Source organism: Tupaia chinensis, unplaced genomic scaffold (genome assembly GCF_000334495.1).
Source record: "Tupaia chinensis unplaced genomic scaffold, TupChi_1.0 Scaffold000426_1, whole genome shotgun sequence".
In the NCBI taxonomy this organism is placed as follows: Eukaryota; Metazoa; Chordata; class Mammalia; order Scandentia; family Tupaiidae; genus Tupaia; species Tupaia belangeri.
Window position 1 is genome coordinate 3,293,146 of NW_006159931.1, and position 13,497 is coordinate 3,306,642.

The 13,497-nt window shown below is 47.6% G+C and overlaps 1 protein-coding gene across 6 annotated transcripts in view; it reads left to right on the top strand.

Moving 5' to 3' along the window:
• Positions 1-13,497, top strand: part of RBPJ (recombination signal binding protein for immunoglobulin kappa J region) — a 210,925-nt gene that overhangs the window by 115,616 nt on the left and 81,812 nt on the right. The window contains exon 1 of one of the 6 annotated variants that reach the window (XM_006154936.3): positions 30-705. The exons of the other annotated variants lie outside the window; for them this stretch is intronic. Within the exon in view, the coding sequence (XP_006154998.1) occupies positions 665-705 (41 nt within the window). The 5' untranslated portion in view covers positions 30-664. Of the gene's footprint in view, positions 1-29; positions 706-13,497 lie in introns of those variants that run through there. 6 annotated transcript variants of the gene reach the window in all.

The following is a 13,497-nucleotide window of genomic DNA, read 5'->3' on the forward strand; positions in this document are numbered from 1 at the left end:
CCGCGACTCGCCACCCCCGGCCCTTTGTTCCGCCGCCTCGGGCGCTTTGTCCGACAGTCGCCCCGCGGCCCGGCTCCATCCCTCGGGGGCCCTTTTGTTGTGCCCGTCTGTGCCCCGCAGCCGGGTGACCTGCACAGCCCGGCCAGCAGATCGCGGCGGACTCGTTCTTTCCCCCATTGTCTTTCCGGCTTGTTTCCCCTCTCACCTTTCTGCTGGGTCGGGTCCCCCCAGGGGCTTTGTCTACCCTTCCACCGGCTCACTGGCTCTGCACCCCGTTTCCTGCCCATCCTCGCTGGGTCGATCCGCCACCGCGGCCGAGCTGTCTGAGCCCCGGGGACTCCGTCTGCAGCCTCGCAGTGCAGACAGACTCTGGGCTGTGCTGTGGGACCGAAGGATGCACGGGGGTGCGGGTGTCCCCGACGGCACCCTCTCCCCGGCAGGACGGGAGCCCCTTCCCTCTCTGCCCGCCTCTGCCGGCCTGAAAGTGTCTGCGGGTTCGTCGCCGGTCTCTGGGCCCGCGATTGTTTTGCTTGGAAACAGTAGCCCTGGAAAAAGGATCTGGTCTCCCGGTGGTGCCGCGCGCCTCCCCGCCGGCCCGCGCCGGGTGTTTCTGAAGGCCTAGGCCAAGGGCAGCCGTCGGCGCTTTGCGTCTGGGCCACCTGGGATGGGCCGGGGACATTGCAGGAGGCGAGGAGGCGACGCCAGGTATTTTTCCTTCTTTCTGTCTGTTCTGTTTGCCCCCTCTCTTGGTGTTTGAGAATACTTTGAGCTGTCCACAATGGACAGGCATTTGGAGTCTGAGTGAGGAGTCGAGTGACTCTTGGTGTTAAACACTTGTGGATGTTTGGATGACGCATTTCAGCCTTCTCTCATCGAACCTAGATAAGTGGATGGTATCAATGAGCCCGGTTTCCTAAAGAAAAGAACAGGCGGTGTGCTTGGGAAGTTGGTCCACATGTTTGACGTTTTCTTGGTGGTTCTGTGCACCTGCGTAGTCTTTTGCCCTGTAGGTAGACCACGCTTCTGTCCCACTCCCCTGGGGGTGACAAGAGGAACGCGCTGAAGAGTGCAGTTTCTGCTCCGAGAACACCGCTTCTAGGGTCTTGTGGAATATGTTAATCACGTGCCGTTGAAATATACTAGTTACAGCCTTGAGTGAAGTTATTTTAAAGGGATTTCCTAACGTTAAAGGAATATTAACATGTCCCAACTTCTTATTGTTATGGTAATATAAAGCTTGGAGGTGTGTGTGTGTGTGTGTGGGGGGGGGAGGATGCAGTGTATTTTAATGGCCTGAATTCTTGTGGTGCTCGGAATAAAAACTATTACAGTAGATTTACCACGATGACTGTGCTGAGTGTGTTTTGCAGGACTGTGTTTTTTTTCTCCTGGTTGATCACACTTTCAGAAGCTGTGTTACCTATACAATCATTTTGAGCATCTCTTCACTTACAAAAGTTCCACACGAAATGCTAGCGATGGAGGATATACAGGACCCAGCGTAAGGACTGTCGATACATGGGAAAATAGTTCACGTCTTTCTTTTTCTTTTGAAGGCTGTAATTAGACTTACTACAAGGATTCGATTAGAATTAGCTTGAATTTTAATGAACGGAAAACCATGGTTTCACGATGGACACGTTTTTGTGACAATTTGCGGTGGTATCTTGAGTTTATTGGTTTGGAATGTAAGCAAAGTGGAAATAAATACAGGTATTTTACTGTGACTTGATACAGATAAGAATGACCACAACAAACATCATAAAAGTGCATTTACAATCCGAGTTGCGTTTTTGTTTCTAAATGGCTTAAGACCTATATTTTGTGAGCAGATAAAACAATCGTCTTTAATTATGACAGACAGCAGCATATTTAGGAATGTACAGTGTCGTGGTGGCTGGGAAACTTTCATTTGGGCTATTGGTTACTAGAGCTTTCAGGGTATTATCCATGTATATTGCAGATGGGCGTGTGAAGAGTGTATTTTCAGGGAAAAATTTGAAGAGGCTTGCTTGCAGTATTTTCAGATTGTCCTACTGGGCTTTATTTGGATCTTAAGCAGTTATGTTTGTTAAAAAGCTACCTTATTGCCCTTAACAACAGATGTTTATCACTGTCTTTTAGGAGGTGAGGATAGAAACTATGGTTTGGGGGGGAAGCACTCTTGGCAGATGTAATTCATTAACTAATCTTTGGCACCCTGGATGGGTAAGGCATTAGGGAAAAAATGGTTTTGTTCGAAAGTTATTACGGATCTTAATGCTGGTGTTCAGTAATTTAAAAAAAATAAGATCTAGGACTTAACTTGGTTTTAAATCTTTATATTGCATTGAGCTTTCTCCTAATACCAAATTTCATGTTATTTCAACTAGGGGCAGCATTTTTCTCATGGACTGAGTAAAGTTGTTATTTTTGGCATGTGGCTTTGTGAGTATTTCCAAGTTACTCTGCTTCCCCTGGGCCACTTTCCTAACTTGGGAATCGTAGTAACATGCCACATCTGCTCAGTATGGCTGTGCCGCAGGGTCTGCAGTGTCCTCGGGTAAGAGGCGTGGCTACGGTCTAGGAATTGCCCCTGGACTCAGCTAACGTGAACTAGGTCATATTTTATAGGAAGTCTAGCAGGAGGTTACGAACTATGTTCTTGGCAAGTCACAGGAGTGATAGTAGGATGGAAAAAACCCCAAATGTGGATAATAGCTTAGGTAATAAAATAGATACATCTTTTTATCCCTATAAACTCAGGGACATGTTAAACAAATTACAGTGTGGCGAGTGTGCGCACGCGCGTGTGTGAGAGAGAGCGGATGTTGTGTAAAAGATTGAAGATCTGTCAAACTCTGATGTAATAATACATTGTAAGATTATGGGATGCCTGTCCTCTCTCCATGTGTTTTCTGCATGTAGTAGCAGTGAAATGGTAGTTTAACATGCTTTCACTGGATTCTCGGCCAGATCTGCTAACAGTAATGTCATTTGCTCTGAAGAATATTTTCTAACAACCAGGACTCGGTTCAGAATTGACTCTTAAGCATCCATCCCATTTTGGGGGCACGCTGGATAGTTAGGGAATAGATGAAGCCTGTTGATTCTTTATTTCTGGTAGGTATCTTTAAAAAAATTTTTAAAATAATTATTTTATTTAACTTTATTTATCTTAATTTGGCCAGAGAGGGACAGAGCTAGAGAGAGAGAGAGAGACAAATGAGAAAACAAGCTACCAGGTCTGGGACTTGAACCGTGGTCGGCCATGTGGGAGTTCGGTGCCCCTAGCCACTACCTGCTGGCCCCTGGTATTTGATATCTTATCCCATCCTGTTTCCCAAGCCAGCATTCTGGATCCCTCCCTCTCACTCACCCTTTACATGTACTCCTTCAGCACTCTCAAGTTTTCCGTCCTGCGTGCAGCTCTGAAGCTGTCTCCTTGGTCCTTGGGGCCACAGTTCACGCACACATGCCTACCTGGATTACTGCAGACAGAGATGGAGCCTCCTCCTGCTTCTAGACTCACCCCCTTCATCTGGAGTCCACAGTTTGCAAAGCAGTCTTTCTAAAGAGCAAATCTGATCACATCACTCCTTGGTTTAAAAACCTTTCAATGGCTCCCCCTAGCAGCCTTCATTAAGAGAGGCAGCAGAGTGGAGGGTTACGAGCTTACCACGTAAGATTTCATCCTAACTGGATTCCAGTTCTGTCTCTGCCACTTAAAACCTCTGCGCCGTCATCAAGTTCATTTCTCCTTGCCTTTTCTGTCAGTCGCAGAATCATTATTTCTGCCTCAGTGGGTTATTTAGAGGTTTAAATGAGATAATGTATGAAAGCTCTTAGCAGAACTCCTGGCACCTAGCACATGCTCAAAACAGTTTGCGAGTCTGGCATATCGAGTCGTCTGTTCCATTTACGTCTTCTGCAACTGGGTTGCTCGCTGTTTCTCTCCCTTCACATTCAGCGCTCAGCCGAGTTTAAGAACTTGGAGTTTCCTGGTTCGCATGCCTCCTTGGACATGACCCGTCCTGGTACTTAGTAGATTATTATTCAAGACTCAGGGCGGGAGATTGTCTAACTGGATTCACAGGCTGGGTTCTGCTGTGTATTATTAAAGGCCCAATATAATTCTCTTGAAAGTGTGATTCTGAGTTGTAATATTGTAATTATCTGTCACACCCAAATGCTTGTTAGTTCCTTGGTGCAAATATCATTTTTTTTCCTTAATCATTTATATGTTCTTAGAAGAGTATCTAGCACATAATGCTCAGCAAGAATATTTTTTGAACAGGAGACTCACAGTATTGGGTTGTCTGGAAAGTCCTGACACTTCTTTGCATAGAAAAAAGTCTGGTGTTGAGTGCTGATAGAAAAATACATCACGACTTTCCCAAAGTCCTAGAACTTTGAAACCTGATGCAACCTGGTTATGTAGGCAGCATCTTACGTCTATCTTCATAGCCGCTTCCTTCTCCCTCTGTGTATTTGTGTACGTGTGTGTGTGTGTGTGTGTACGTGGTGTCTTCATTGAGTTCATGGAAAGTGCTCATTATGAGAAATGGATTTTCACCATTTTTGTCTCAAAAATAAACTTTTAATTCCATCCCCCCCCCTTTTTTTTTTGGAGAGATTTTCACTGTAGGGCGCGTGCGCTCGCCAGACAGACAGAGAGAGACATAGAGACAGAAAGCGAGAAATCACCCCCCAGGGGGGATGGTCACGCCGCAATCCCTTCTCCTCCATTCTCCTCTCGGGATCTTGGGCACGCATGCACACGCGTCCGGCGTGAGTTTTAAGCCACTGGGTCCGGGACACGAACTGCGGTCGACTATGTGGGAGTCCAGTGACATAGCCATTACGATAACTGCTGGTTCCCTCTCCCCCCCTTTTTTTTAAAGAGAGATTTTTGCTATAGGGTGTGTGCACTCGCCGGAGAGACAAAGCGAGAAATCACCCTCCAGAGTGATAGACATTCTTCAGTCCCTTATTTATTTTCCTCTTAGGATTTTGGGGGCATACACACAGGTACACCCGGCGTGAGTTTTAAGCCACTGGATCTGGGATTCGAACCATGGTCAACTATGTGGGAGTCCAGCGACGTAACCATTACGCCATCTGCTGATCCTGCCTCTACAAATCCCCTTGTCTGTTTGTCTTGGCGTCTGTGGGAGCTGGTTTCATGACCACACGCCTGCCTGGTCCCAAAGACCACAAACCCAGTTGGTGTCCCCCTTCGTCCCTCGTGGATGTCACAATCTGCGATTGCTCAAGCGCCTTGTCTGAAACGGTGTCGTTCTGTGTGTATCCTGTGCACACCCTCCCATACACTTTAAATCATCTCTAGATGACTTCGAAGATCTAATACAATTCAAGTGCTTTATCTCATTGCCAGAGGGTGTGTGCACTTGTCAGAGAGGGACGGAGAAAGGGAGAGGGAGGAGGTACCCCCCACACCACCACCAGGTATGATGACACTGCAGTCTCTTTCTCCTCCATTTCTCCCTCTGTCAGGAGATGGGGCAGGCACACACAGCCAGTATGCTTTTCAAGCCGCTGGGGCAGGTGTTCAAGCCCCGTGACTGCCCCTGTGGGATCCAGCTCCCTTGACCTCTAGGCTGTGGGCTGACCCCAGTGTAAGCGCTTTGTCAGTAGTTGCAGTGTATTGTTTAGGGAGTAATAACAAGGAAAAACGTCTGCAGTTCAGTGCGGATGGTGCCCTTTTTTCCCCTGATTTTTTTTTTTTTTTTTTTTGCAGAGGTTTTCGCTATAGGGTGCCTGCGCTCGCCAGACAGAGAGTGACAGAGAGACAAAAAGAGAAATCACCCCCCAGGGGGGATGGTCACACCGCAATCCCTTCTCCATTCTCCTCTCGGGATCTTGGGCACGCATGCACACGCACCCAGCGTGAGTTTTAAGCCACCGGGTCCGGGACGCAAACCGCGGTCAACTACATGGGAGTCCAGCGACATAGCCGTTCCACTAACTGCTGGTTCCCTTTCCCTGGATATTTTGATCCACCCTTGATTGAATTCTATAGTAACCTGCAGTTGCAGAGGGCTGGGTGTATTTGACTTTGTTCCTGTAGGGAGTAACTGAAGTATCCGGAGGAATGGATGTTTTCAGCCATGACAGTCTCATAGCCCCAGAGAACATTATAGTAAGGCCCTTAGGCAAAAGCTTTTCTTTGGATTGTTAGAAAATACTGCAGTGCCAGCCAGTGTGTGGTAGTTAAGATGACCAGCTCACATGTGACCGATGGCGTGGTTTCAGTCCCTGGTCCTGTGGGTTGAAAGCTCGGTGCATGTGCATGCCCAGAAGCTCAGAAAAGGAGAAATGGAGGGGAAGGGACTGGCATGACCATCCGCGGCGAGGGCTACTTCTCACTTCGCCCAGCTCTGTCTATTCCTGCCCCACACGCCATGAGCACACGCACCTCTAGCAAAAATTAAAATGGGATTTTTAAGAACTATAATCGTTTGTACAAAACTGATGAACTTTGGGACCAGCAGATGGTGTGATGGTTATGTTGCTGGACTCCCATGTGGCTGGCTGCAGTTTGAGTCCTAGACCTGGTGGCTTGAAACTCACACTGGGCACGTATGTTTACACGCGTTCCCACCCAAAATCTCAAGAGGAGAATGGAGGAAAATTGTGGGATTGTGGCGTGGCCATCCCCTTTGGGAGAGGTGAATTTTTGCTTTTTGTCTCTCTAGTGAGCACATGAGCCCTATAGCAAAATTCTCCCCCCAAAGCAAAACAAAACGAAACAAAAGCCTGACAAGCTTAAATTTCACATTTTGTTTTTTATATTGTTGGCTGTCAGGTGTTTATTTAAATTTGCGGTAGGATGTGTGTGCTCACTGGAGGCAGAGGGAGGAAAAGCGAGAAAGCACCCTCCAGGGGGCATGACCAGGCTGCAGTCCCTTCTTCATTCTCCTTGTGGGATTTTGGGCAGGTGTTTGTCCCTGATGTGTTTGTCCAGGACTCACACCACACCGCTGGCCATGCGGGATCCACCTTTCCTAACCCCCTGCCACCTGGCTGGTCCCAAGGCTCCACTTTTTAAAAGTCTGCTAAGAATTTAGATGTGCAGGGAGGCGCATGAAACATTAGAACACTACAGGCTGCTTCTTTTTGATCCATGCTGTAGAACCCAATCACTTGTTCGTCTATAAGACTCAGGTTTCATGGGCAGACTACTTACAGGTCATTTCTCCAAGCTTTTGGGTCTACCTTTATAAACTAGGGAATAATAGTTTTCATGTATTTATCTACCATGTCGTGACTATCAAGTAATGTAAAATATGAAATTATGTCATTATAAAGATAAATAAAGCAATGTATGGGTTAAGTGATTTATAAATAGTAAAGAACTGTATTCAATTATTTAATTGCTATAATAGTTTTTTCTAATAACCTTTCACAGGCAGGATTTAAGATGAACTTTTTAAAAAAGCATTATCTTATTTAATTGCATTAATTAATTTATTTTAATCTGACTTGAGAGGGACAGATGGCCATGTGGGTGTCCAGCGTCCTTAACTACCATGCCACCTGCTGGTCCCAAGATGAAGCTTTTTTTTAAATACTTGCCGTAGGAAGGAGAGATAGAGAAGGTGAGAAGTCACTCCCCAGTGGGGATAGCTATGCCACAGTCCCTTCTTGGGATTTTGGGCACACATGCACACGTGCCTGGTGTGTTTTCTAAGCTGCCGCATCCAGGACTTGAACTATAGAGGCGGCCGTGTAGTGTCCAGCTCCCTGACCACCTGCTGGCCCCACGATGGAGTCTTCGTACCGCAGCCTGGGGCTCGTTCGAGGAAGGCAGCAGTGTGTGGTGCGGAGGCCCGCAACCCTCGGAGTGTGTGCGGCCCACAACCCTCGGAGTGTGTGCTTTGGCGTTTTGAGCAGACATGGTTGGTGCGTTACTGTTCGACCACGGATGTCATTGAGCTACCCCCGGCTTTCGGGGTCCACTTCTTACTGCTCCCTCCTCTGCTTGGACAGCTGTAAAGATGGAGGAATGTGGAATGCCCAGCTGCTACCATCTCTCACTGCCCTGCCCGCCATCCTGATGCCTCTGAGACCCGGCGGAGCTTCGCCGTGTTGCTTATGCCTCATGAGGCCTGGCTTCAGGGAATGAAATGATACCCTGGTGTTCTAGAAAGCCGAGTGCATTTCCCAGCTTACAGACAGACTGCTGGGGTGCGGACAGAGACTGTGAATGCGTGAGTGTGCTGTGCACCAGTGCAGAGCGATCGGTGAGGTTCATGGCAGTCTCAGAACCATCTACACTGTTTTAATTTGGCAGAAGGAAAAGCTAGAAAACACCGCTTCTGGGGCATCCTGAGTTGCAAAGGCCTCGCAGTGAAATTGCTGTACCCGTTGGATGGGAAGTGGTGTATGCTAGGAAGTCAGGTGACCCTCACTTTCTAAGTCTCCTCCCACAGTCCCATCTGTCCCCATACGTGAACTTGTCCTCCGGGCCAATGTCTAGTAGTGCATTGTTAACCGGGAGATGATCGGAATTGTAAGAAGAGTGTTTCATAAAAAGTTTATCACTCTTGGAACTTGTTTTGTTTCTATATACGTGGTAAATATTTTCTTATAGGACTGCAGTATCGGGCCGGCTCTGTGGTATGGCCGACCCTGAAGTTCGAGTCCCAGACCTGACAGCTTGAGAAACACGCTGGTGGCTGGGTGTGCGTGCGTGTCTCCCAAATTCCAGCAGGATGGAAAAGCAGAGGGGAAGCAGTTGTGGTGTTACCCACCCATCCTCACCGGGTGCTTTCTCCCTTCCCCTCTGTCTGTCTTTCCCTGGGGAGTGCACATGCCCTCCAGCAACAAAACCATCCCCCTGTCCCCCCCAAAATCTGTATTGTTACCTTATAAAGTATAGAACCAAGTTTGTAGCTTTTTTTTTTCTTTTAGAATTATTTTAACTTTATTTTAATTTGACCAGAGAGGGACAGAGAGAGAGGGAGGGAAAATGAGAAAGCAAGCCATCAGGTCCAGGACTTGAACCGCAGTGGGACACGTGGGAGCCCAGCACCCTTAACCACCACGCTACCTGCCAGCCCCCAAAGTTTGTCAGTTTTTAAGAGTACTATGAAGTATTTATTTTGGGTCTAGTTTAATTTGCTCCCGAGCATACTAACTTAGACAAGTTTGCACAATTTGAACAAAGGCACTTACTAACCCTTTTGGAGATCTGCAGGCCCACTGAGAGCATGCCTTATTTTGCCAGCACACCTTTTTAGTTCTTTTTGTTTGTTTGTTTGTTTTTTGGAGAGGTTTTTGCTATAGGGCATGTGCATTCGCCAGAAAGACAGAGAGAGACAGAGACAGAAAGGGAGAAATCAGCCCTCAGAGCGGATGGCCACGCCGCAATCCCTTCTCCTCTTCTCTCCTCTCGGGATCTTAAACACACGCACGCATGCATGCCTGGCGTGAGTTTAAGCCACCGGGTCCAGGACTCGAACCACAGTCCACACTACATGGGAGTCCAGTGACACAGCCATTACGCCAACTGCTGGTCCCTCAATTCATTTTTTTGGCTTGTGTATGAGAGAATTTTTTCATGCAAAAAATTGCATAGTTCTGCACAGAGTTCTTAATCCATGTACCAACCGGATTCAGCGGACACTTTGTCATGAAGGCATGAAGGAAGAGTTAAGAAAAACAAGGAACATAACCATGCTTTCCTATGGGTTTAATAACTGTTTATTAAAGAAACGGCTGCTGAGCGCTTACAAGGTGTTGCTGTGTGCTGGTCCTTTAAAGATGGCTAAGACAGTTTGTTGAAGCTCACGGTTTAGTGGAAGGTCCACAAACAACTACTGTAAGGGAGAGAGTGCCAAGTGCTGAAACAGGTGTCTGGTCCCAGTACTCTCTCCAGTTGGAGGGGAGTCCCTAGAAAAGGTGAATGGGTAAGAAGTAGTGGGGAATGAAGCTGGAGAGGTAGTTGAGGGTCTCTTGGGAGGACCTTGAATGCTAACTTTATTTATTCTTAAAGAATTATTTAATTTTATTTATTATTTTTATCATTATTATTTTTCAGTTTGATCAGAGAGAGACAGAGAGAGAGAGAGAGAGAGAGACAGGAGGAGTGAGAAAGCAAGCCACCAGGTCCGAGACTTGAACCGTGGTCGGCCATGTGGGAGTCCAGCGCCTTTAACCACCATGGCACTTGCCGGCCCCTACTTTATTTATTTATTTATTTATTTACTTATTTATTTTAATTTGACCAGCTAGGGACAGAGTGAGAGAGAGGGGTGAAAGTGAGAAAGCAAGCCACCAGGTCCGAGACTTGAACCGTGGTCGGCCATGTGGGAGTCCAGCGCCCTTAACCACCACGCCACCTGCCGGCCCTTATTTTAGGTTTTTAGTAAAGGCTGGATACTTACTACTTTACCTACTTCTGCTGTAACACTTAGCATCGTTCTGCAGTTACATACACTCGTTCGTATTATCTGTCTAATCTGTGAGCGAGCTCTGTAAGGACAGGAGCTGTGCTTTTCTTATCTTGCTTAATTAGGGGCCTACTGCCCTGCCAGAATGCTGCCCGCTGGGTGAACGAAGGGGACTTGAGTGATTTAGTAATACCTAGCACTTGCCACTAGGTGGCACTTGGTCTAAATGACTTTCTGCATAGACTGATTTTTCTACCTGGAGCCCCTGGAGAAGCTGACCCCCTGTATTATTTTCATTTTTCAGCCATTCCTGGGTTATACTTGTTGAGATGGAAAATGAAACACATAGCAGTCAAAAGCTCACTCAGAGGGTTGAGAAGGAGAAGAGTGGAATGGCATTTATGTCTCCCAGAAAGACGCTGAAGGAGGCTCTGTGAAACCCGCAGATGACCCGCCCCCACCTCTTAATGGGTTTGAAGTGAAGCCTGGTGGTTCAGTTGGAGGAGTGGATTTTGGTTGCTAAGACGGTGTGAATTGCTTTAAAGGAGGAGACTTTGGAATTCCTTAGAGGGGTCGAGGAAGGTTGATGGTGAAGTGTGGCCACCCCATTAACTTGGCTCTGATTCCACTTTCTCTCTCGCACCCCCCTGTGGTGCAGTGACACACCCTGAACAGTAACTGCATCTGTGTGGTGTATGTCGCATTGAGGGTTAAATCCTCTAGATTCAGGAGGTATGTGCAGACAGGCCCAAAGATGGGACTAGTTTCTGGCTTGTTGGGAAGGAGGAAGGCTTATGCTGGTCTTTCTACTCTTCAGTTTATATCACTGAGCTGCCTTTTAATGTTTCATGCACTTTTAAAGAAAATGACCAGAGAGCACATCCACTCACAGGGTACAGAGGGTTGGGGAGAGGGGTGGGTGGAGAGACAGTGAAAGCACCCCATGGGCAACGCGCCGGCCACACACGCTTGGACTCGAACTGTGTGGTTTGCTCTGTGGGATCCAGCCTCCTTCACCACCACACCGTAGGCTGGCCCAGCACTCTGTAAAACATCGCCCTTTTTCCTAAGCATGTGGCTCAGACCCGGATGGTGCAGGTCCCTCAGCCCCGAGCCTGGCCAGTAGGTGTGCTGCCCGTTGCGCTTGGTGAGTGGCCAGCTCTGAGGCTGCGTCCTTCCCACCTGTGCTGGTGGGCTGCTCCTGGGCTGCTCCCGGGCTGCTGCCGGTCTTTACCTGTGTTCCTAATTATCCAAGTGGCTTTACCAAGGCCGTCTCTGCCACCTGTCTGCGTTGCAGCTGGGTGTTTCCGGAGCCCCTGGAGGGGAGGTGAGCTGGAAGACAGAGGGCGGTTGCACAGGGGGGGAGGCCACACCGAAATACACTGAAAGCTGGTCTGGTGTATGAGCTCGATATGGATGCAGTGGTTTTTCTAGCACGTCTGCCAGGACAGCGACACTCTTGACTGTGGAATTCATTAAATCTGTTGTATCTGTCATCTGTGCTTATCCACACGTCAGCGTCCCGAAGATGAAAGTGCTAGTGTTTGGTGATTTACATGCAGCTTACAATGATGAGCGTCATTCTTTGATTAAATGGATAGTACTGGATTAGTGGGAGTCGCCACCTCATTGCTGTTTTAAAAAAAAAAAAACAACACCAAATGAAAGGAAAAAGGTCACCCAGCCTGGACAGCGGGAGAGCTGTGCCTTCTCAAGGTTGTCTCACCAGTTTTGGTGAGGAAGGCCGTCTCTGCTGGCCGACCTGCAGCTTACCTGCAATGCGGTGCGGATGTTTGCACAGAGCGACCTGCCGTGCCGTTTACTTAAACCTGTGTGTGCTCTTCACTGGAACTCGTGGGAAATGTCAGTACCTGTTAAGTTCAGTTACCGGGGCGTGCTCGTGTCTGGTGGTTAGGGCAGCTGGATCCCATGTGGCCTGCCACATGCTGCACACCTTGGCCCCACTGGCTTGTAAAACGTGTGGGTGGGTATCCGTGCCTGTGTCCCTCCAAATGCCAACAGGGTGGAGCAGAGGGGAAGGATTTGCAGCGCAGCCATGCCTCTTTGGAGGATGGTTTCTCCCTCTCCCTCTCTCTGTCTCTCTCTGATGAGTACATGTGCTCTCTGGCGATTAAAAAATAATTAAATGGCGACTTTAATTTACATGGTTGATAGGTGTGCAGTTGATTGATTTTTCATTTCATTTTTCATTTGTTTTCATGGTAATTTCAGGGAAGTTACTATTTTGATGTCGAAAGTTTTCGTAAGGGTTAATGTCATCTGTTTGTCTTCATCTTGATTATTTTTCTGTTATTGCAAACTATGCTTGCCCTAAGAAATTTCAATTTTTTTTTTGTTTCGGTGGAGAGGTTTCAGTTATAGGGCATGTGCACTTGCCAGAAAGAGACAGCAAGAAGCCCCCCCCCCCCCGGGTTGGGGGGGTTGGCCAAGCGGCAACGCTGCAATCCCTTCTCCTCCATTCTCCTCTCGGGAACTTGGGCATGCACGCACAAGTGTCCAGCTGAGTTTAAGCCACCAGGTCTGGGACTCGAACCACGGTCAACTACATGGGAGTCCAGTGACATAGCCATTACACCAACTGCTAGTCCCTCAATGTTATTTATATCATGTGAGCCACTGTGTTCTTACACCAGAAAATAACCACTATTAGCAATTGGGAGTATATTCCTCGATTTTTAATATGGAAATTTTTTTTAAAGAATTATTTTATTTAACTTTATCTATTTTAAAATTTGACCAGAGAGGAACAGAGTGGGAGATAGAGGGGGAAAGTGAGAAAGCAAACCTCCAGATCCAGGACTTGGACTGTAGTTGGCCATGTCGGAGCCAGCACCCTGCCGTCCCCCTCAATGTAGAAGTTCTTATATTCTATTTTATATTTAAAAACGTCTAGCCAACTGGATAACGTGGTAGTTAAGGTGACTAGAGCCCACGTAGCCAACTCTGTGGTTCAAGTCCTGGACCTGGTTGCTTGAAAAACACACTGGGCTCCTGTAGGTGCCCAAAATTCCAAGAGGAGAATGGAGGAAAAGGGATTGCAGTGTGGCCTTCCTTCCTGGGGGTGATTTCTCACTTTTTC